Source organism: Stegostoma tigrinum, chromosome 25 (genome assembly GCF_030684315.1).
Source record: "Stegostoma tigrinum isolate sSteTig4 chromosome 25, sSteTig4.hap1, whole genome shotgun sequence".
NCBI classification, from domain to species: Eukaryota; Metazoa; Chordata; class Chondrichthyes; order Orectolobiformes; family Stegostomatidae; genus Stegostoma; species Stegostoma tigrinum.
The window spans coordinates 37,297,569-37,320,952 of NC_081378.1; the positions used below are offsets into that span (position 1 = coordinate 37,297,569).

Consider the following 23,384-nt stretch of genomic DNA (forward strand, 5'->3'; position numbering starts at 1 on the left):
TCTGACCCATACATGACTCTGGACCACAGCAATGTGGTTGACTCTTAACTGCCCTGTGGGTAATTGGGGATGGCCAATAAATCTGCCTGGCCAGCAATTCCCTCATCTCACAAATGAATAAAGCAAAAGAACTTAAATACTGATTACTTTCACCTTTGTATATTTGTCCACATTGAACAGGTCAAAATTAGAGTGATAAATTTATTCTTAATTTTCTTTCTAGTGCATGGAGACATGGAAAGAAAACTGCACAATGATTACTTGCATCAGAGGAGATATTTTTAAAATCGATCCTATTACCTGTCCTGCATTAAATAAACCAAGATGTAACAACAACATTGAGCCTGTGAAAGTTCGCACTGCAGATGGATGTTGTGAGAGATGGGAATGTGACTGTGAGTATCACTGATTTGTTCAAATTGCTGTCGTTTTGATTCTTGTTTAAAATGCTGGGAACTACCTTCAGCTTTGTCTGGGACAGTAAACATACAGGCTGGATCTGTTGCTTATCACACATTCCAGCCAATTTTCCTTTCAATTGATAGTTTAGTGGAAAGGAAAACCAGATAAGTTGGATCACAGGCAGTACTATTACTCCAGAGTACTAATATTCTTCTGAAGTTCTGTTTTGATTTAATTCTAGGTGAATGCGAAATATGGGGAGACCCACATTACAGCACATTTGATGGTATATGGTATGATTTTTTTGAGAACTGCACATACACCTTGGTGGAAGAACGGGTTCCAAAATACAATTTCTCAGTTCTGGTGGACAATTATTTTTGCCTCCCATTCATAAAGAAGTCTTGTCCTAGGGGCCTAATTATATCTTACATGGGAAACGTTGTACATATTTCAACTGCAGGAACATATGTGGTAAGAACTTTTTGTCACAATTATATTGCAAAACTAGAATGACAATTTATTTTATTTTAAAACCAGTGTCATCAACCAATAAAAAAATTAAGTAAGGACGATGCATCCATTAACTAAGATACTCATTGTCTGTAATCCAAACATTGTCTTAAGTTTCAGTGACAACTCCCACGAGAGACTCGATCTATGAATGTAGCTGACCCTTATTCATTCTGATCTACACAGTTCACCATTCCATCTTCCATCTTCCATACTCTTACGATCCCTTTATTCCTTCAACTCCTACCTGTTTACTTCATTAGTTTTGTGGAAGATAATATTAATACAAAAATTACCCATCCTTGCTTAGTATCTGTCCTAATTCTTCATGGCAGAATGGGATTTAGCATGGAGTTCCAAATGATCAGCCTGCCTACAATGTATATCTGTGAAATATTACCCTTCACAATATCTGGGAGTTATTTTGTTATTACTTTAAACATTTCTGTCAGTTCATAAGAAAACATTTCATTCCAATTTCCATTTTACTAACTTCTCATGTATGCCAGGCATCTTAGATGCAACACAGCCAATGAAATACTACTGAAATATTATTACTATTATGTAGACAAATGAGGCTTTTAAGACTGTACTCCAAATAACATGCATACATAAGGAGTAAGAACTTGAGTCAGCTCTGCCATTCAATAAGACCATGGCTGATCTATTTGAGTTTGAATTCCATGTTCTCACCTATTCTCAATAACATTTGATTCCCCTGCCTAACTAGAATCTATTTACCTCTATCTTAACAATATTCACTGTCTCCACTGTCTTCTGGGGCAGGTAGTTCCAAAATCTCACAAACTTCAGAATTTGTTTCAAAGTTCTCCTCACCAAATGTTTTGACAGTCCTCCTTAATTCTGGACTCACCCACCAAGATTTAAATAACCAGCCGATGTGTGATGTGTATTGGGTAGAAATGATGGAGTACTTAATGTTGCGATGTGGAGGTGCCAGTGTTGAACTGGGGTGGACAAAGTCAGAAGTCACACAACACCAGGTTACAGTGTCTAGGCCCGAAACATCAGCTTTTGTGCTCCTGACATGCTACTTGGCCTGCTGTGTTCATCCAGCTCCACACTTTGTTATCCAGGTTACAGTCCAACAGGTTTATTAAAAATCACAAACTTTTGGAGCTCTGCTCGTTCATCACTTCACCTGACGAGGGGACAATGCTCTGAAAGCTTGTGATTTCTCATAAATCTGTTGGGCTACGACCTGGTGATGTGTGACTCCTGACTTATTGTTGGAAAAGGCTTTGAAGAACTCCAAGTGTTTTCTTTGTAGTACAAATTAGCAGAACACAGTGACCTGGCATTTCTAGTATTTACCTAAACAGACAGACTGAGCCTCAGTTTTACATTTCATATGAAAGATGCTGCCTCTGACACTCCCAGTAATGCACTGAAGTTTCAGCCCAATTAGGTTCTTAAGTAAAAATAGAAATTGCTGGAAAAAATCAGCAGATCTGACAGCTTAAGGATAAAGGGGTCAAAGTGAAAACAACTGGTGGAAAGTTAAAATGACAGAATAGCATGTGATGAAATCCTAGTGCAGGAAGTGATAATTAAATAATTCTATGTTAAACTTTGCCAAGTTCTGTGCTGATAACTTGTTCATCTGGAGAAATTACTGAAACAAACTTTCTTTTACGTACAAGATTGTACAGATAAGGCCTATGACCCTGGATGACTATTTAATCCAAACTGTGGGTTTGGTAATGTAATTATTCTTGACATTATTTTACGATCCCTTTCTAAAATTTCCTTATATTAAAATTTGACAGGTCAGCTATTATACATGAATTACCTAATATGTGTCATATATAAACTTATCCCTTTCATTTGAAATGATTACTGACTAGCACTATAAATCTGCAAGTAATAATGTTGCAAGGAATAATATATGATCAAGGGCATTTTCTTCTGTTGTAACTGAAAGGCTCAATGAGGGTATTGCTGTTGATGTGGCTTACATGGACTTTCAGAAAGTGTTTGATACAGTGCCACACAACATACTTTTGAGGAAAGTTGTACATTGAATAAATGGATCAGCAGCAAAGTGGATCCAAAAATCAGCTGAGTGCTAGGAAACAGAATAATTGTCAATGGATGTTTTTTGGGGCTAGAAAAAGCTTTGTGGTGGACTTTCCCGAGGTCAGTATTGGGACTCTGGCTTTTCCTGACATATTCTAATGATCTGGGTCACAGGGGGAAGTTTCAAAGTTTGCAGATGACACAAAACCTGGAAGAATTGTAAATATACGAGTACTGTGTAGAACTCCAGAAGGATATTGTCAAGTTGATGGAGTAGGTGGATAGGTGGCAGATGAGCTTCAATGCAGATAAGTGTGAATTGACACATTTTCTCTGGAAGAATATTAAAGGACAATATAGTAAATCATCCGTATGTGTGAAATCATGAATCACACATTCACCTATCCTCATCAAAAATATGTAACAACAAAAGTCAACAGTCGCAGGCAAAAATTGCGTATCTGCAATTTTTAACCTATTTTAAACTTATTTTTAAATGACCTCCACATTCGTGAATTTCATCATTCAGAGGGTTTCTCACTAGCAGAACCCTGTGGATACAGAGAAATGACTGCACCCCCTAATTTGCACAGGAGTAGAGGAACCAAGTATGTGCAAAGATCACTGAAAGTGGTGAGGCAGGGAGAGAGAGAAGTAAAGCATGCAGTATCCTCAACATTATTAATAGAAACAAAGAGTACAAGAGCAAGGAGGTAGTACACTATTTAGATGTCAGCTGGAATACTGTGAACAATTCTGGGCATCACAGTGTGGGAAGGATGTGAACGTATTGGAAAAAGTGCAGAAGCAATTCTCTAGAATGGTTCCTGGGATAAGAAAACTCAGTTATGATAGATTCAAGAAGTTGTGACTGGGCTCCCTGGAGAGAAGAAGGCTGAGGAGATCTGATAGAGGTTTTCAAACTCATGAGTGGGCTGGACAGAATAGCTAGGTAGGAACTGTTCCCAACCATGGAAGAAACAAGACAACATAGATTTAAAATGATCTGCAATAAAACGAGGGGTAAGTGAGGAAAAGTGTTTTCACTCATCAGTAGTCAGAGCGTTCTTGCCTGGAGGAGTCAGGCTCATTTGCAGCATTCAAGAGGACATTGTCTGATTATTTGGATAAAAATAATATGCAAGGTTACGGGGAAGAAAGCAGGAGGTTGGTACTTCATAATGATTTAATCACCTGGTGCAGGCACCATGTGCTGAATCTCCTCCTTCCATGCCATACACTTCTATCTCTTTGTAAATCTATAATCAATATTTTGTTGGTCATACAATGGCTTCGCCGTTTCAAGATTATCCAAGTTCAGTAAGTAAAATTCCTTCAGGTGGCAAAAGAGTGTGTGTGAGAGAGAGAGAGAGAGAGAGAGAGAGGGAGAGATGTAAGCAATAGAGACCAAATTCAACTGCTGTTCTGGGGAGCAGATAGTATATTGGTCAATGGGACCATCCAGAACTCTTGTATACTTAACAGTGTGAAATCATTCTGTGAGGGGGAAAAAAACCCACCAAATTAGCAAAGAGAAAAGAGCTTAAATGTCCTTTTTAATTCAAAAAGAGTTCAAATTAGATATTAATTACAACACCCAAATTCTTTGTGAATTGGGACAGATTTCAAAAGTTGCTTTTTTTTTCTCTTTTTCAGTTGACAGTCAATGGAAATGATGTGAGACCTCCCTACAATGCAAATGGATTTATCATTACTAAACTGGGCATCAGCACATATATTTCAGTTCCTGTTATTCGAACAACTATTACTGCTTACCCTAATGCCTTTAAGATCAGGGTGCCAGAACAATACTTCCTTGACAACACCCAAGGCCAATGTGGTATGTGTTCTGACTATATATAGTTAGTTAACATTATTTAAAATATTGGATGCAGGGATGATAATGCCATGAAATATCCAGGGGAAATTGTTAACCACTCTCATTGTAGATGGTTCAACAAGTGTCAGGCATTGACCATTTCCAACAAGAGAAATAATCATCTCCCCTTGTCTTCAATGGCATTATCATTACTGAATCTCCTAATATCAACATTCTTGGGTTAGCATTGAGCAGAACTGAACTCAACCAGCCATGTGAATACTGTGGCTACAAGAACAGGTCAGAGGCTTGCAAGTTCGTGGCAAGTAAGCCACCTCATGTCTCTGCAGTTCCTGTTCATTATCTACAAGATGCACATTGGGAGTGTGATGGAATACTTGCTGAATGAGTGCAGCCATCACAACCCTTAAGAAGCTGACATCACCCACTGTAAAGCACCCCATCCACCACCACATACATTCACCTCCTCCACCATAAAGGGTTCCCCAGCCTTTCCTCACTACCTAAGCACGGAGACCCTCAGGTTAAACCACCACCAGTCATCTCTCTTTAATGAGAGAGAAGCTCTATTAGTTTGGTAAGATTAAGGTGACTTTTCAACCACCATTGAGACACAGAGGCAGCGACACATACCATCTACAAGATGCGCTGAAGAAATACCTAAAGCTTTCTTCAACACACCTCTAAACCTGTGGCCTCTACTATCTGGGCGCATGGGAACAATCGCCTTTGAGTTCCCCTCAAAGCCACATACCATCCTGACTTGGACATATATTTTTGTTTCTTCACTTGCTCTGTGTCAATGTCCACGAACTTCCTAACAGCACTGTTGGTGTATCAACACCTCAATGTCTCTCCACCAGCTTCTCAAGATCTTTGGCGATGGACAATAACTGATGGCCGAGCATGAGATACTTCCACACTGTCAATAAACAAATAAAAACTAAATATTGATGATAAACTAAACTTTGATCAGTACTTAATGCAATGCATTATTTTTCTGATTTTAGGATCCTGTTCACACTCCCCACCCCAATGCATAAGAAGAAATGGAAAGGCTGAGCCATCTGACTGTTGTCACAAAACTGCATTTGATTGGAGAGTTCAAGATTCCAGAAAGCCTTACTGTCAATCAGCTGCTACAAATGTGCCTTGTATCCCAGCACCCACTCCTCCAACATGCAAACCTGAAGAAACAATCTGTGATCTCATTCAAAGCAAGTGAGTGAATTAATTCTTCACATTTCATTTCATACACTGTAATAATTGAAAAATGATTTGTAGAGTCACTTATATTTTCTATTTTCATTCCAGTTACAATTTCATTTTGTCCATTCATGGGATGTGAGTGTCCTTGGCAAGGCCAGCATTTATTGCCCATTCCTAACTTCCCTAGGGTAGATGGTGGTGAGCTGTCTTCATAGTCTGCTACAGGGGCTTTAGCAGCATAATGTTAGTTCCATTACATCTAAGCCAGGAGGCCTGAGTTTAACTTCCACCCACCCCAGAGATGTATAATAAGATTGCAAAACAGATTCTTTGACAGCTCCAGAAGTGTGAAATAACATTGTGACTGTATAGAAGTCCTATCGTTTCCTAGCCTGCTCTCTGCAGGAGTAACCCACCTCATCTCACATCCCTGACTTTCCCCCCTAGCTTTGAAAAGGTTTTCTCTTCAGACGATGGAAAATAGAAAACCCAGAAAGATCTGGTTTGTGCGAGGTTAGGATCTGCAGCTCAAAGCAAACTAATGGACTGCATACTTTTTACAAAAATTAAACCACAATACAAAGTAATAGAAAATGGTATGAATGTATTAGTCTCTGTACAGAAATGGAAGTGAGATGTTATGATGCACTTTAAATTAATTTAAAGCAATCTGCTTTGTATTATTTAGGCCATTTAAACAATGCAGAGAAAGGATCAACCTCGACAAGTACCTCAAGACTTGTATCTTTGACCACTGTGTGATAAATTCTACGATTGACTGTGCCAGCTTGGAAACTGCTGCTTTAGCTTGTGCTAGTGTTGGTATATGTGTTGACTGGAGGCCTTTCACCAATGGCATGTGCAGTAAGTGTTATAATTTTTGATATTGACCAAGTACATTAAAAATGCAAAAGAATTGCTTTCATGTACAAGTTGAAAAAAATGCTTCTGAGCAAATTACTTTTAGTGACTGAAATGGTGACCATAAGATTGCAACTTTGTACAAATATGTGGTCAGAAAATTTTGTATTCAATTTACATAGACAATCAAAACTCCCATAATAGTAACAGTTTTATGGTGATTGGAGTGTCTCACCTGTACTATATAAGATCATTAGGAATTGAAGCAACCATAGGCCATTCCGCCTCATTGAGCCTCCTCTAATTGCTGAATAGATTGTGGCATTAGCTCCACTTTCCTGCCTTCTCCACCCCCCGCCCCCCCCACAATTGCTGTTACCCCTCTTGTAGGTCAGAGCTCTGACAAAAGGCAGCCTATTAGAGTTATTAAAGACCTACCAAGAGCTATTGCAGGAAGTCAAATGGACCAGACTACTACAACAGCTGCAGGCCAACTTCTTGCAAGTCTCCTTTCTGACTGTCATGGTTTTAAGGTCCATTTGATGTCTTTCATTGAATGGTGAGCCTGCCTTCTGGTCACTAATTGACCACTTCAAGGACTAACTCAGCCAAGGCACTTTGCTCCACACTGTTTACAAGGTTTTGACTCCCATTTGAATCTGGCAGCAGGGTTCTAAAGCCCTTGGGAAATACAAGCCTGTGTCTACAATCTGTTACCTACTTCAGGATCTACATTATTATGAGATCTCTTTTTTGGTAACTTTGCTTATGATAAACTCTCAATTTATTTCTCTATCTGTTTATCTGCTGTAGTGCTAAAACTACTCTTGGTACAAGTTGCATTGTGCCAAACAAGCTGGGCAACTGCTGACATTTACAGGGCTTTATTTGATTATACCATGTTTAAAGTGATTGCTTTTTCAGTTAGGTACTTTGCCTATATTTGTGTCTAACATATTATTTTGTACTAAAGATTATACCTGCAATCAGGGTTTCGAGTACAGGTCGTGTCAAAGCAAGGAAGATGATTGGTGCAAGAATAAGTAAGTATGCTTTATTTATCCAAACACACAATTCTACATTTATCTAAATGCGCCCATTATTTGTGATGTGATTAAAAGGTCCATAATGTTACAAATGTAACTTTGGATGAAATGTTTTTTCTTCAGTACATTGAAAGCTGGGGAAGTATTAACTCCTTTCGAAGAAGGTTGCTTTTGTCCAAATGGAATGCTCCTATCTGAAGATAAATCCAGATGTGTTTCTGTTTGTCAAAGTAGGTTATTTTGTTCTTTTCTTCTCACATGGACATTATTTGTCAATTTCCATTTGCCAAAAGGGCTACTGCAAAATAGAAACTACTGATTTAGTCATGGTACTCTATACTTGTGGCTTCAATAGCGTATATAGCTCAAATTATTAGAAATATAAAATGACCAAGTTTATACCAAGTTGTTTAAAAATGCAGTCAGTCATTCCCTGCTATATTTGTCTACCCACAACCTTGCTGCCACAATTACTGTCTCATGAAGACTTCTGGCAGAAATACTTGCTTCATGTTCCTATTGATCTAAAACAAGGGGTCTTGCTTCTCCACACACGGCTGCCAGATAGTATTTCAGCTAATTTCTCAAAAAAAGTGAAGTGCCTTTAAATTTTATAGCAACAACTAGATTCTGGATTGCCATTGGACATGGCCCTTGTCCCAGGGGCTGCAAACGCCATACATTTATAAATTACAAGTGGCTTGAACTCCAAGCCATGAGGTGGTTCAGGCTTGATCGAATCAGGTACATTTTGCAACTGAGCTCGGGTTACAGGAGGAGGACAATCAGTTTCCTTTCTATTTGTACTAATTAGAATTTAAAAATGAATTTATAACATCTGGGTGGATTTTTCTGGGTCTTTGTTTAGGAGCACAGTTCACCAGGGCATGGCGGGTATCAGAAATTCTGTGGAATCTGACTGCATTCTAATAAAGAAACTCATTTCATATCATTGTGCATTAAATTCAAGAAATATCTGGCTCATTCATACCTAGCATGAGGATAATTACGATATTATAAAGGCTTTGTGGCTAAATAGGTTAAATAAACATATCAATAGTAATGTGGAGATCCTTGAGTTGCTACAACAACCAATACACAAACAAGTTATATTGTAAAATATTGTTCTTATTTTCATCAAAGGTGGCATAATCAGCCTGTTACAACAAACAATTACGAGATATCCAATTTATTTCTGAGGAATTGAGCAAGTCCATAGGAAAATCACTAGTTTACAAATAAATCAAAGCTATTGTGTGCATATTATAATGAAAACAGGCATATTAATAAACAAATACTTCTGGTTTTTCTAGTTTGCCGTGACCAGTTTGGACAACCAAGAGAGGTGAGTGTTCCTAATCTCCCATAATGGTTTTATTAAGAAATTTGTAGACCAAATCAATACTTATTAACTGCCTTTTAAGATTAAGAAGCTTAAAAAAAAGTAAATCTATGAAGAATATCTGGTATTACAGCTGCAGATGCAAGTAAATTGAGAACTCTTAAAGTTGAAATCATGCCGTGTAAAATAGGCAACATGGGAACACATGGAGTCTCGATATTGTGAGTGGATCAAAACCGTCAGTTAAATAAATGATTAAGGCAAGGATTGTGATCATTTTAATATCACTATCTTGCAATTTTAACTCTTCACGATAAAGAATGGACATGTCCAAAATAGGAGGAGGAAAGGGAAGAGAAAGTGTAAGCCGTATGTTGTAAGTTCTACTTTTGGTTGAAGAAAATTCCTGTGACTTCTCTTTAAAAATGATCAATTTTATTGCTCTGATGCCATTAAGCATAGGGTTTTTCTCTGTTAGGTCACTTGCCAAGTGTGCAACTTCATGAAACCATGTGATCAGTTAAAATATATTCACGCCATGCCACAGTTCCCTGTGAACAGGAGCATTCCAGTAGTTTTGAAGCTGTGACAATTATTGTTTGAACAGAACTGGCTTATGCATCCACAGTGATAATTCCTGTAAATGATGGCCCCAGTATCAGTTTAATAGCCAGGTAGACGTAGCTCTTACAGCAATAGGTTCTTCCTTAGCAAAATGAAGCAAACATTTGATCTAGTCAAGCATTTTCTTTTCTGCAAGAAGGGAGTACGACTAGAAAAGTGCTCACCCAGATATTTTCCTAAGTAACTTAGTGTGAGGCAATACTAATACACAATGTGACAGAATATATTAAATGTACCTCAAGTACCTCAATTTTTATTAACTTTATTAAGCTTTCCATAGAGTTATAGAGCCATACAGCATGGAAACAGACCTTTGGTCTAACTCGTCCATGCTGACCAGGTATCCCAAATTAAACTAGTGCCACTTGCCTACGTTTGGCCCATAGCCTTTAAACCTTTCCTATTCATGTATCTGTCCAAATGTCTCTTAAATATTGTAACGGTACCTCCACCTACCACTTCCTCTGGCAGTTTCTTCCACATACAAACCACAGTCTGTGAAGTAGTTACCCCTAAAGTCTCTTCTAAATCTTTCTCCCCTCATCTTAAAAAATATGCCCTCCAGTTTTGACCATGTTAATAACATTGATCTATGATTAGTACAGCTAAAATTTTCTGAATATTATTTAAGCAGTTTAATTAAAAGATGCACTTAATACTGTTAAACACAAAGAGGAAAACATTTGAGCATAAAATGACCCCAAGTTATTTATTAATATCTGTAATCTGATTTCCATCCCTATTAAGCAAATAAAGTTCCAATGAACCAGGATCATTAAGGGTAAAATAAGCTACAGGTAAAATAATCTTCCAATATTTGTTCAATTTCTGACGTTCGAGGCCAATGGAACAAAAAGTACAGTGCATTCCCTTAAATGGTCATGAAAATTATATTGTGTTTTATTTAGTTAATCTGGTCCGGGGTTCTCAACAATTTTATTCTGTTATGAACAGGTGAGAGGGTTTGAATTGACTTCCTGGTTGGTTACAGCAAAGATTTATATTCTTTTTAGCATGAGGCAATACCTCTTCCAAATTAAAATGTAGTTAAGCAATTTCTATTTTATCAGTAAGGCCAGTCACAAGGTCTCCTTGAGCGAAAAAATTAACAATTTTATTTCCTGCTAATTCCAAAAAATTATGAAAGACATGATGTCAAGTGTACATGCACAAGTATAAAGTTGAAATAGGATAGTCCAGTATGAAAGGAAAATGAAAGGACATACCATTCAGCACTTAGAGTATCCTAGTGGGGTAAGGTTTTTACTGGAGACCATAATTGTTTAGTTGATGTCTTGGATCATCAGTAGTAGCAATTATTTCTGCTATCCTTTTGGTTCTTAGTGTTCAGATGTTTCTTTTCGAAGCATACTGTCACCGGATACTTTCTCCTCTTGAGAGCAACGGAAAGTCTTTTCTTGCTGGTTACAATTCTACTGTCAAAAATCTATCTCCTCTCTCTTTGACAAAAGCAGCTTCTTAACATCCAAACATCTTTTTGTAAGCCCATTCCTATGTTCATTGTCTCCAAACTTGATAATTGCAGGTGTTATTTTCCTCTCCAAGCATTTTCAGCCAGGTGTAAAAATTAATAAAATATGAGGGTTTTACAAAACTCCTGCAGGAGAGTTGAAAACTTGTCTAGGGACAAAATATTAAATTCAGTTTAGCTGTTTGTTTTCTAATCCATAATGCAGATGTCCATTTGTGGTCAGGTGGGGTGTGTGACCATTTTAAGTCAGTGCTTTTGATTACCTTTTTAAAACAATTCCAGTTTGTGAAAGTTTCAGAAATTACATTGGATTATGGAATTCAAAAATTGAAATGTAACATCATATTTGAAACACAGAAGCCCCAAAGATCATGATGCAGGGATTCTTTATCCCACTTGCATCAGGTCTTCACAAACATGAAGAAAAATTAAGTTTAAACAAGGAAGTATTTACATAGAGTGAAACCTGTAGTTTATATTAAGTTGAAGAATCACTCGTCTGTCTGCTACTTCTTCCCCGAGACTGCTTCCCTCAAAGACACCATTTTTCCCTGAGAGGGTCTGTTTAACTGCTCCAGCTGCTCTTGTTCACTGTTGCCACCCGCTGCTGGAGATTCCATTACTAACAGACCAAATTTTAAATCATTGTGACAACCTAAAATGACTAATGGGCACTCGCTTCCTATGATACCCCAGAATTCTGGTCCTGGGCATTGGGATCATACCCTTCCTCCAAGCAGAGGATTTGAAGAAAGTGTAGGAGGCAGGACAATCAAGGCTCTTTGGGTAACTTCGAAACTTCCTTTACAGGTACTTCAATGGATATTTGAATCTAACAGCTTCACAGCCAACAGCCATAAGGCCTAGCTCAGAAAGCAATGCTGGTAGAGTGTCTGGCTGCATGCCGCACACTGTGCTCAATCATTCAAAAGAAAAGGCAATAGGAAAGACCAGCGTTAGGTATTTACCTGATTGCCAACTTTAGGAAGTTGTGCCATGGGTGAGCCTGATGAATGTAGTTCAAAATTGCCCCAACTCTATCCTGCCCAGGCAAGAGATGGGGGATAATATCAACACCATATTATTTCTACGTTATGCCAGTCACATAATAAATTTATGCTGTTGCATAAGTATGGGCAAAGTGCTGCATCATCATTGTTGCAGGTTGATGGTTTAAAAAAAAACTTCCTGCACTTTTAATAGAGTAAGAGCTTAAATCATTGGACAAAGTATCAGTTGGGCCCAGAAATGAAATATCAAGATCATTATTTTGTGTGCTTTCACTCTCAGGAGGGTGATACATGGGAGGATGCCAATAATCCATGTATCTCCTATGAATGTACTGAGTTTGGAGTCGTAATCAGAAATATATCCTGCAATCAGGATGAAAGCTGCCCTGAGGTACGTAGTGATCACTGTATATTATTAACATCATGTGTTTTCATCCACTTTATGTACTTTTCTATTACTCTGATCATTAATATTCCATTGCTATGTTCATTTAATTGAATGAAACACTTCCAAATATACCCGTGGCCCTGGTGTTTATAAACAGCTTCAACATATTATGTCTTGAATTTAATTATTTTATTCAACAAACTTGCCAGTTAGTGACTTCAGCTGTCAGTTAACACTCTCAGAATCCCATCAAGCAGCTGCAGGCATGAAACATATTTTAAATGGTTTTGTGCCAGCATCACCAGACAGGCAGGAAGCAAATTGGCAACTGTGACTTATTTCTGAGTCTGACTGTCTGTCTGTTTTATTTCGTTTCGAAATTAAAATATTCTTCGTATTTCCTATGTCAATGGGAAATAAAAACAGACACTATGAAAAATCATCTGGTGATTTGTTCTAAGCTTGTCCTGTGCTGTTGGCTTAGACCAGTTTAACCTAGATAGACAAATTAACTTACAATCATATGGTGGAACTTAATTAAGTTTAGGATTTTGATTTTAAAGGTGGTAATTCGATGTTATTTTGAGTCCTTCAATGAAGTTCCTTATTCTTTATTACATTGAGGAAATTGTCATTACAAGTCATATAAGTTTATTGTGAATCTACTAAAAACTTGCAAAAAATGTTCATTAAAAATTTGTGGGACTTGAATCAAGAATTGACTTGACATTATTTTCAGGAACTATATCAGATCTAAGGTAAAATATACTCTGTTTATCAAAAAGTTGTTGCATTAAGACATGTTTTTACATTTAATTTATCCCAATATAAGAAAAATAGATAACAATGCAAATGGCACGGTTAAAAGAATAAACATGACAATATTTTAAAAAAAATGTTTTCACTATAGGCTGTTTATATTTTAGAAGTAATATCCTATACTAACAATTCAATATTTTCTCCAATATTTTTAGTCTGACAGAGTTTACCTGAATCATTGTTGTTTTGAATGCAGATCGGCGCAAGGTACCCATTTAACGTGCTTACATAAATTTTAATTGTACTTTGTCACAATATTTATTGAAAGAAAGTTTTAAAATTGGAATGTATAAACAGAATAGCTGAAAACTGTGGCACGATTTGAACATGAGTCAAACTTCTGTTTGTAGAAATCACTGCCAGAAATTTCTTTCTGATCAGCCACCGTAACTTTGGCAGAAATCACTGCAGAAGTTAATAGCATCTGCTCAGGAAAATATATGAATATTTTTCTGCTGTGTTTTGAGTATGTTTTTCAAAAAGAACAGCAGCAGTTTGTTTCAATCTTATGCAAATTAATATCCATTCCAAATACGTGTTCAAGCATCACGTTGAAGATTTGCAACTCTCTTTCACTGCTGAAATGTTATTTACGGGGCTATTAGCACTCCTATTCTGTCTGCATTTTATCACATAGGCAGCCTTTCATATTGTGAGTCTGCATTAAGTATTTAAATAGGTTGTGAGTTGCATCTGCAGGTGACTTTCAATCAGTCACAGGACATTAGAGGAGTCAGCAACTATGCCATGTGTTTTGCACAAGTGCCAGTTTCTGTTTTCCACAATGGAAGCATCTCAGAAACTAATTAAAGAAGCTCAACGTGCCTTTTTTTTAAAACGTCACATTAAGAACTTGCAATCGTAAAAGTGTTCCTGTTACTTTTGGGTCCGTTAGACTATTTCGCCCTAACGATGCAGAAGCAGAAGTAGGCCATTCAGCCCATTTGAGTCTGCTTCACTCTTCCATGTTGGGTTTTTCAACAAACAAATGAGCTGGAGTTAGGAAAAATTGAACAATTTCAGGATGACAGCCTGTAACTAGTGGTGTGCTGTAGTGATCAATGTTGGAACCACAACTATTTACAATATATATCAATGACTTTGAGGCAAGTGAATGCACTATAGCTACGTTTGCAGAGGACACAAAAATAGGTGGGAAGATTTGTGCTGAGAATGATACAAGGAGTTCACGGGAATACAGACGGGTGAAACAAGTGGGCAAAAGCTTGGCAGATGGAATATAATGTTGGAAAATGTAAGACTATGCACTTTGGCAGGAAGAATATAGAATCTGTATATTATTTAAATGGAGAAAGACCGCAGAAATCTACAGAACAGAAGGACTTGGTAGCCCTCATGCATAAACCTCAAAATTCTGACATACAACTTCAGCAGCTAATTGGGAAAGCAAATGAAATACTGACCTTTATTTCAAAGGGAACCAAGATAACAATAACAAAAGCTATACAAGGCACTGGTCAGACTACAGGAGGTGAAACACTGTGCCTCTTCTCTAAGGAAAGATATATTTGCATTCAAGACAGTCTAAAGAAAGTTCATTCGGCTGAAATTTAGTATGAACGGACTATCTTATGAGGAGCAGTTAAGTACCATGGACCTATACTAACTGTAGTTTAGAAGTGTCTGATTCTGAGGTAGATTAAATAATCTTCTTTAATTCCAACACTCACAATAATTTATTTTCCCTACCTTAGAACATTGCAAAGTTAATAAATTTAATGAAACAATCAAAACGGGATATTGTGAAGCAACATTTGAAGCAACACAATGTCTTGGGCGTTGTTCATCAGTTACACGGTAAGCTGGGTTTTGATATGTTGACGCACATTGGGCTGTATTTACTGCAAGGCGTTTGAAAGATGTATTTTATTCCTGAATTCTGGGTTCATATCCAACTGGGATGGTGAAATCAAACCCCTTTCACTTCAGTGAGAAGCTAACATCAACATTTATAGTCTCTATTCCCTCTATGATCATCCACTTTTCTGTATCTATCTATAATTACATCTGACTATGGCTAAAAATAATTTGTTTCGCTGTTCTCATTGTCATTTAAATTACTATATAATGAGTGAATGCTTTGAAGGGAAATTTATCTCCATCATGCAACAGAAATGTGGCATGAAGATGGTTGAAGTGGAATAGATAATAGCCACTCCACTCCTCATTTTAAAGCAATGTGTACATTTGATGCATATATTAAAAGTCAGTTCCCTGGCCCCTTTATACCTGCGCCACTACTCGCAAGTAAGTCTAGAGACCAATGTGGCAACTCCAGGTGACATTGAAATTCCCTTTTGCGTGTAGGATAGGCTGAGTGCTTGTCTGATTTCCATAATGAAAGTGCTCAGCTTCCCTGAGTTACCCTCCACTTTGAAAATCCAAAGAGCCCCCAAGCCTCCGACCCATTCTAGAAATGAGCTCCAAACCACTCTTTATTTACAGACATCCCATTTGTCTGGCATCCGGCATGGGGTGTACATAGAACATAGAACATAGAACATAGAACAGTACAGCACAGAACAGGCCCTTCAGCCCACAATGTTATGCCGACCATTGATCCTCATGTATGCACCCTCAAATTTCTGTGACCATATACATGTCCAGCAGTCTCTTAAATGACCCCAATGACCCTGCTTCCACAACTGCTGCTGGCAACGCATTCCATGCTCTCACAACTCTCTGCGTAAAGAACCTGCCTCTGACATCCCCTCTATACTTTCCACCAACCAGCTTAAAACTATGACCCCTCGTGCTAGCCATTTCTGCCCTGGGAAATAGTCTCTGGCTATCAACTCTATCTATGCCTCTCATTATCTTGTATACCTCAATTAGGTCCCCTCTCCTCGTCCTTTTCTCCAATGAAAAGAGACCAAGCTCAGTCAACCTCTCTTCATAAGATAAGCCCTCCAGTCCAGGCAGCATCCTGGTAAACCTCCTCTGAACCATCTCCAAAGCATCCACATCTTTCCTATAATAGGGCGCCCAGAACTGGACGCAGTATTCCAAGTGCGGTCTAACCAAAGTTTTATAGAGCTGCAACAAGATCTCACGACTCTTAAACTCAATCCCCCTGTTAATGAAAGCCAAAACACCATATGCTTTCTTAACAACCCTGTCCACTTGGGTGGCCATTTTAAGGGATCTATGTATCTGCACACCAAGATCCCTCTGTTCCTCCACACTGCCAAGAATCCTATCCTTAATCCTGTACTCAGCTTTCAAATTCGACCTTCCAAAATGCATCACCTCGCATTTATCCAAGTTGAACTCCATCTGCCACCTCTCAGCCCATCTCTGCATCCTGTCAATGTCCCGCTGCAGCCTACAACAGCCCTCTACACTGTCAACGACACCTCCGACCTTTGTGTCGTCTGCAAACTTGCTGACCCATCCTTCAATCCCCTCATCCAAGTCATTAATAAAAATTACAAACAGTAGAGGCCCAAGGACAGAGCCCTGTGGAACACCACTCACCACTGACTTCCAGGCAGAATATTTTCCTTCTACTACCACTCGCTGTCTTCTGTTGGCCAGCCAATTCTGTATCCAAGCAGCTAAGTTCCCCTGTATCCCATTCCTCCTGACCTCCTGACATTTCACCCAATTTTCCAGAGCTTCCCACTGACCTCCCTTTTCCTTTGGGGTATAAAGTTAGTAGTTATTGCATTGATGAAGCCTGTCTCTTACGATCACTGGGTGTTTCTGTTAGCCCACAGAGACAGGCCTGTAACTCTCATGGGGCTTTTTCGCTCAAAGTTAAAATGTTCAACCTTGGCTTCTGTATTTATTGGTAAATGGTTAAAGTAACACTGTTTAACTAATCGCGTAAATCCTTCAGTTTTACTTGTGCCTTTCCGAACTCTCAGAATTGTTTTCTGTCAAAAAGCCAATTGTGTCAGAAACAACAATTTCCATTTCTGCTTCTACCTATTCCAACACCTGACCGCTCAAAGTGACTCATTATCTTGTGAGGGTTTGTCGTTAGTCTCCTCATGTGGAAATATGGCAAGAATGTACTATGACAAAAGAAAAATCAGTAAAACTTGTATCTTCTTCGGTTTCAATAACTGCACTTGAACAGCACAGGAAGAGATTGTTTCTCTTGTGATTATCTTAAGCATTTCCTGTGTTGATTACATATTTGGGAGACGAACTCCCAGAATTAGCTTGAAATGGAGAGGTGACAGAATTAATATGGAGTTAGTTCATCTGCTATATAGTGATCGTTCCACTCCTATTTATTCCAGAAATATCCTTCGGGCTATACGTTGTTTGCCTGAATCTCAGGTGGGAGCTTCATTGGTGACAAAAGTGGGATCTGATGACATTTTTAGGGTCTACTAGTTGGCATGGAGGCTATGAATTGTTTGCACAGTAAAAGCTAGCCGTGCAACAGGGAAGGCTTGAAATGATGTGTTGAAATGATTTGTAAGGGGAAAGAAGATTCAGGAGAGTATGCCTGGGTTCGGCAAAAATAATATGGATTACTGCCTTCAGGTTCCCCTCTATCTTAATTGCAACCCTTCTTCCCAGTTGGGTCAGCCAGTTGTGGGATGCTGCATTCTGCCAAGTGCCAAAAGGACAGCTGTAAGACAACCACAACTTAGTTGGGGAAATGATGATAAGAAAAGTTGGAAATAGTTTCTATTTTATTAGTACAGGAAATAGTAGGTGTAGGAATAACAATATTCCACAGCAGTAACCACATACCATTGGATCAAAGATAATGGGAACTGCAGATGCTGGAGAATCCAAGATAACAAAGTGTGAAGCTGGATGAACACAGCAGGCCAAGCAGCATCTCAGGAGCACAAAAGCTGACGTTTCGGGCCTTGACCCTTCATCAGAAAAGGGGGATGGGGAGAGGGTTCTGAAATAAATAGGGAGCAAAGGGGAGGCAGATCGAAGGTGGATTACAAGAGAGTTGCAGTGGGACAGAGATCCCCTTAGGTTTGTCTGGAGGGAGGAGGGTAACTCCATCTTCGATCCGCCTTCCCCTCTCTCCCTATTTATTTCAGAACCCTCTCCCATTCCCCTTTTTCTGATGAAGGGTCTAGGCCCGAAACGTCAGCTTTTGTGCTCCTGAGATGCTGCTTGGCCTGCTGTGTTCATCCAGCCCCACACTTTGTTATCTTGGATTCTCCAGCATCTGCAGTTCCCGTGGAAGTTACAAGTGCTGGGGTTCCAATACATTTGCTGGCCTTTCCCTCTTAAATTTGTGTAGATTACAGCTTTGGAAGATGTTGTCAAAGGCAGCTTAATGACTAAACATTGCACTGATATATGTCAACACATATATCATGTACCTTATGTGATTATTTTTCTAGATATGACTTCAAAAGGCATCGCATGGACCCTTATTGCCAGTGTTGCCGTGAAGACAAGACTGAAAAAGCATCAGTGACACTACAGTGCAAAAATGGAAGGACCAGGAGAGTAGAGTATACCAGTATCAAGTCGTGCAAATGCAAAGATTGTGGAGACAGCTTTCAAAATCTGATAAACAAGTCCCAAAAGCCGATAAAGAAGTTCAAAAATCTGATAAACAAGTTCCAAAAAGTGATACCTAAGCCCCAAAAGCCAGAAAACAAATACCAAAAGCCGAAAAGCCAATACGAAAAGCCGAAAAGCAAACACCAAAAGCCAAAGCCCAAGTCCCAAAAGCCAAAAACCAAGTAGATCAATTGAATAAATGGCACGATTTTGACAGCCTAATTTTTCAAATCTGATTTTGATTTTATTCTCAGGAGTTCTTTGCTAATTGATTTCTTTCAATTGATTTTCATTGTTATTTCTTTAAAAAAAAACCCTGAAAATCTTTTTTTTGATAAATGGTATGGTTTTGTGGTGGGAGGTGGTTGAATATTTATAACTGTTTTACTGTATTTATTGGACACTTGGGACTTATGTGATTGGAAACAATAATAAACAAATCTGCTGAGGACTGAATTTTTCCTTTCAATTATTAACAGATAAAATATTTTAAATTTCTAATATTTACAGGTATCCAGCTCAAATAATGTAGTCACGTAGGGCTGCATTCTCATTAGAGAGAGATGACGAATGGTGAATTTGGCATGAGGATCACCAAGGATTGTCAATTCTGTGGCAGAGTAGGGTTTCTAAGTGAGAGTTTGTAGGCTTCGACCATTTCTTTTCTTCTTTTTCTTCTCTCTACTTACCTCTGTTCCACAAAGGGACTGGATGGAGTCCTGGCCTCGAGGAAATCCAGCACGGACTCCCAGCCTCTAGGTGAAGCCCAGTGTGAATTCCCTGCTTTGGCACTTTAGGATTGGAATGCTGAACTTTACCTTTTTTTGTTTACTTTTCTAATTTATACCTAAGATTTTGTACCTAGATATCTTTGCACCTAAGATGGTGCTGGAAACGGCGACTTTGCATACTTTTCACTGTACTCATGTATCCCCTGTACTTGAGTACATGTGAAAATAAACCTAATTCTAATTCCATGCCTTGGGTGAGGCCTAGTTGAGAAGGTGGGACCTTCATAATGACCTTCGCTTGTATGTGAATTGAACCTGTGCTGTTGGTGTCACTCTGCATTATAAACCAGACCTACAGCTATCTCAAGCCCCAGGTTCCAACAATTATATGGTCAAAAATACTTAATTGATTCGTAGAGTCAGAGAGTCACACAGGATAGAAACAGACACTTCGGTCCAACTCGTCCATGTTGACTAAGTTTCCCAAACTACACTAGTCCCACTTGCCCGCATTTGGCCCATATCCCCCTAAACCTTTCTTATTCACGTACCTGTCCAAACGTCTTTTAAATGTTGTGCTATACCCCTATCTACCGCTTCCTCTGGCTATTTGCAATTTACAAAGAAAAACCAATGTTTCCAAGTGCAAAGTTGTTCCGAGGTATCTTAGGTACAAAGATACCTAGATACAAAATCTTAGGTATATATTAGAAAAGTAAAGAGATAAAGGTGGCAGTTCAGCATTCCAGTCCTAAAGTTCCAAAGCAGGAGTCCATGCTGGGCTTCCTCAAGGTCGGGAGTCCATTGAAATTTAGCAGGAATGTTCAGACAAGATGCGTGTGATTCTCACGTTCTTCATTTCAATATAAGTATGCATATGTGAGAGACTGGAGAAGAAAAGATGGCCCTCATACGACTGCAATAAGAATAATGTATTGCACATCAGTGCTCAGTGTCAAGATCACATTATTAACATTAGCCAGTTTGGTGAAGGATCAGAGAGTGAACAAAGTCTGTTGAAGAGCACCCCAGCAAGGGAGCTATGCTTTCAGAAAGGGAACATCGAAAATTGTGGACTCAGATATACAAATACAAGAGTATTGTGTACATAACACATCCAAACCAATCATTTTCACTTTGGTCTTCAACCTTAACGACTAATACAGATGGCACCAAATACTGAATGCATCTTAAGTTTAAACAAATGAAACCCAGAATGAAATTAGATAATTTAATGTTCCAAAAGCTATGAAGAAAAGCCCTGGAGAAAATTTCAGACAATAATGAATGTTGTGCTTTAATTGGAGTCAAAGCATGTGTGAAAAAGAAATATCAGATGATGAGAGATGCAACAGACTAAATTCAGTGTACAATCACCAGTTTTGTGCAGGAGAAATGGACTTCCAAACAGCTGAAAATTGGATGGCCCAGTGATGCTCAAAGCCTGCATGCTGCAAAATTAACACTAGCTTTTACCCACCTAGCCTGCACATCTTTGGACTGTGGGAGGAAACTGGAGCACTTGGAGGAAACCCACACAGACATGAAGAGAATGTGCAAACTCCACACAGACAGTCACCTGAGGGAGGAATTGAATGCAGGTTCCTGGTGCTGAGGCAGCAGTGCTAACCAGTGAGCCACTGTGCTGCCCCATGCTACCTAAGTATATGTAAATACTTACAGAGGGACTTCATATAATTCCAGGGTTGTCCCTTGCTGTTAGTCAGTTCTGCTCCCCCTGTGATTAGGTCCTGGGGAAGTGTCATTGCTTGCTTGACATGTGTTCAAAGTGTATTAGTCCAGTGGCCCTTGAGGGTGCTGCCCTCTGGGCCATCAGAATGACTGGTAGGGAAAGGGTCCATTTAACCCGTTCTCCTATTTTTGCCTTGGTCAGAGCACTTTTCAGTATTCTATTCATCCTCTCTACCATGCCTGAGCTTTGTGGATGACAGAGGATATGGTACCCATGTGTTATTCCCACTTGTTTACATGCTCCCTTCAGGCACTTGACAATGAAGTGGGTCTCTTAGTCTGAATCTATTTGTAGGGGGACCTCCCACCCACCACCCCCATAATCCCCCCCACCCGACCAAACCCCACCTGAGTATTGTTTCTGCTGTCAGTGTTCTTGCCACTGTACAGTACAGTCTTTCTTGGGGAAAGCTTCTACCCATCTGGTAAAAAGGTCAATCATGACCAGACAGAATTTTTTATTCTGACTTTGTGGGAGTGGCCTGATTGAAATCCATTTGAATGTATTTCCATGGCCCCTTTGGACAGAGATGATGCTCATTTTAATTTTAGTTCCCTGTCTTTGTTCTGTCTGTGCGCATGCAGTGCATCTTTGCCAAAATTTGGCTACATCTTTTCCCATTCCTCTCTACCACGACAGTTAGATATCAGCTGTATCATCCTTTTCCTCCCTTTGTGTGCTAATCCATGGTAAACATTGCATAATGTCTACTGGCAGAATGTGGGGTCCACCACTTTGCCTTCCTTCCTCCAAATATCCTCTGCTCCTAACCCTGCCCCATCTTTAATCCATCCTGCTTTTTCTTCTGAACCAGCTGCTACTTGCAAATTTAAAATGTTCCATTCATCATTTTTGGCTTCATGCTCTCTTGCAGCTGCTATTATTGTTATTTCCCATTCTAACATTGCTTTTGCTGTGTTATCTGCATAACTATTCCCTCTCTGCTCTGATGTTCAAATTATCTGTTACTTTTACTTTAATTACTGCTGCTTCCTTTGGTCCAACAGCTGGTTGGACCAGGTCCTTGACTGGGTTCTCATGCTGGATTACACTAATACTTGAAATAACATAACCTTGCCTTGCCCATGCCATCATGTAGTCATGGACTACACTGAAGGCATACCTCCTGTCTGTGTACATGTCAACCCTTTATCCTCTTCCTAACTTGCAGGCTGCATTAAGTGCCTTTAGTTCAGTTACTTGAGTGGAGTAACATCCTTCTGTTCTCTCCTGCCAAAAGCTCCCCTTTCAAATTAACCACGGCCCACCCTGTCAGGGCATCACCATCATAATAGGTCTGCACCTCATCTGCAAACATGCATCTCCCATCTGGCCCCTCTACTAGCTCTTCCTAAACTCAATCCTGTCTTTCTTCTTACTGCTCCAAAGAGGGGGATACAATCATGTCTCTCTCCATGTTTCTCCAAATCTTTTTCACAATTTCTTCAACTGCTTTCACAGCTTCAGGTCTGATGGGGCACTGCCTTTTATGCAGGCGTACATTTCCAGATATTTCAATCAGTTTTATATCTCATCTCCCTAACTCGATTTTGGTGATTACACGTAATGTGGGGCACATCATTGCTAATTTATGGTACGGATTCTCAGAGTCCCATTCCCACTCAATTGTGGCAGCACAGATGCTGTTAAGGAAGCATGCAATCCTTGACTTCCTAAATTTAAGCCAGCAATCCCAATCAATTTTTTTTGCTTCTCGCATGTTAATTATAGCTCCAAATTGTTCCAGCAATCCATTCCTAATATACTACCTTCAGTATTTTTACACACATGTATTCA

The 23,384-nt window shown here is 39.0% G+C and overlaps 1 protein-coding gene across 4 annotated transcripts in view; it reads left to right on the forward strand.

Moving 5' to 3' along the window:
* Positions 1–19,547, forward strand: part of LOC125463382 (mucin-5AC-like) — a 132,692-nt gene extending 113,145 nt beyond the window's left edge. For all 4 annotated transcript variants that reach the window (XM_059654644.1, XM_059654646.1, XM_059654647.1 and 1 more), the window contains 12 exons: positions 224–395; positions 644–876; positions 4,612–4,795; positions 5,806–6,016; positions 6,693–6,868; positions 7,839–7,908; positions 8,035–8,141; positions 9,225–9,256; positions 12,660–12,770; positions 13,742–13,793; positions 15,302–15,404; positions 18,938–19,547. In XM_059654644.1, the coding sequence (XP_059510627.1) occupies positions 224–395; positions 644–876; positions 4,612–4,795; positions 5,806–6,016; positions 6,693–6,868; positions 7,839–7,908; positions 8,035–8,141; positions 9,225–9,256; positions 12,660–12,770; positions 13,742–13,793; positions 15,302–15,404; positions 18,938–19,289 (1,803 nt within the window). In that variant the 3' untranslated portion in view covers positions 19,290–19,547. The remainder of the gene's footprint in view (positions 1–223; positions 396–643; positions 877–4,611; positions 4,796–5,805; positions 6,017–6,692; positions 6,869–7,838; positions 7,909–8,034; positions 8,142–9,224; positions 9,257–12,659; positions 12,771–13,741; positions 13,794–15,301; positions 15,405–18,937) is intronic.
* Positions 19,548–23,384: the final 3,837 nt, after the last annotated feature.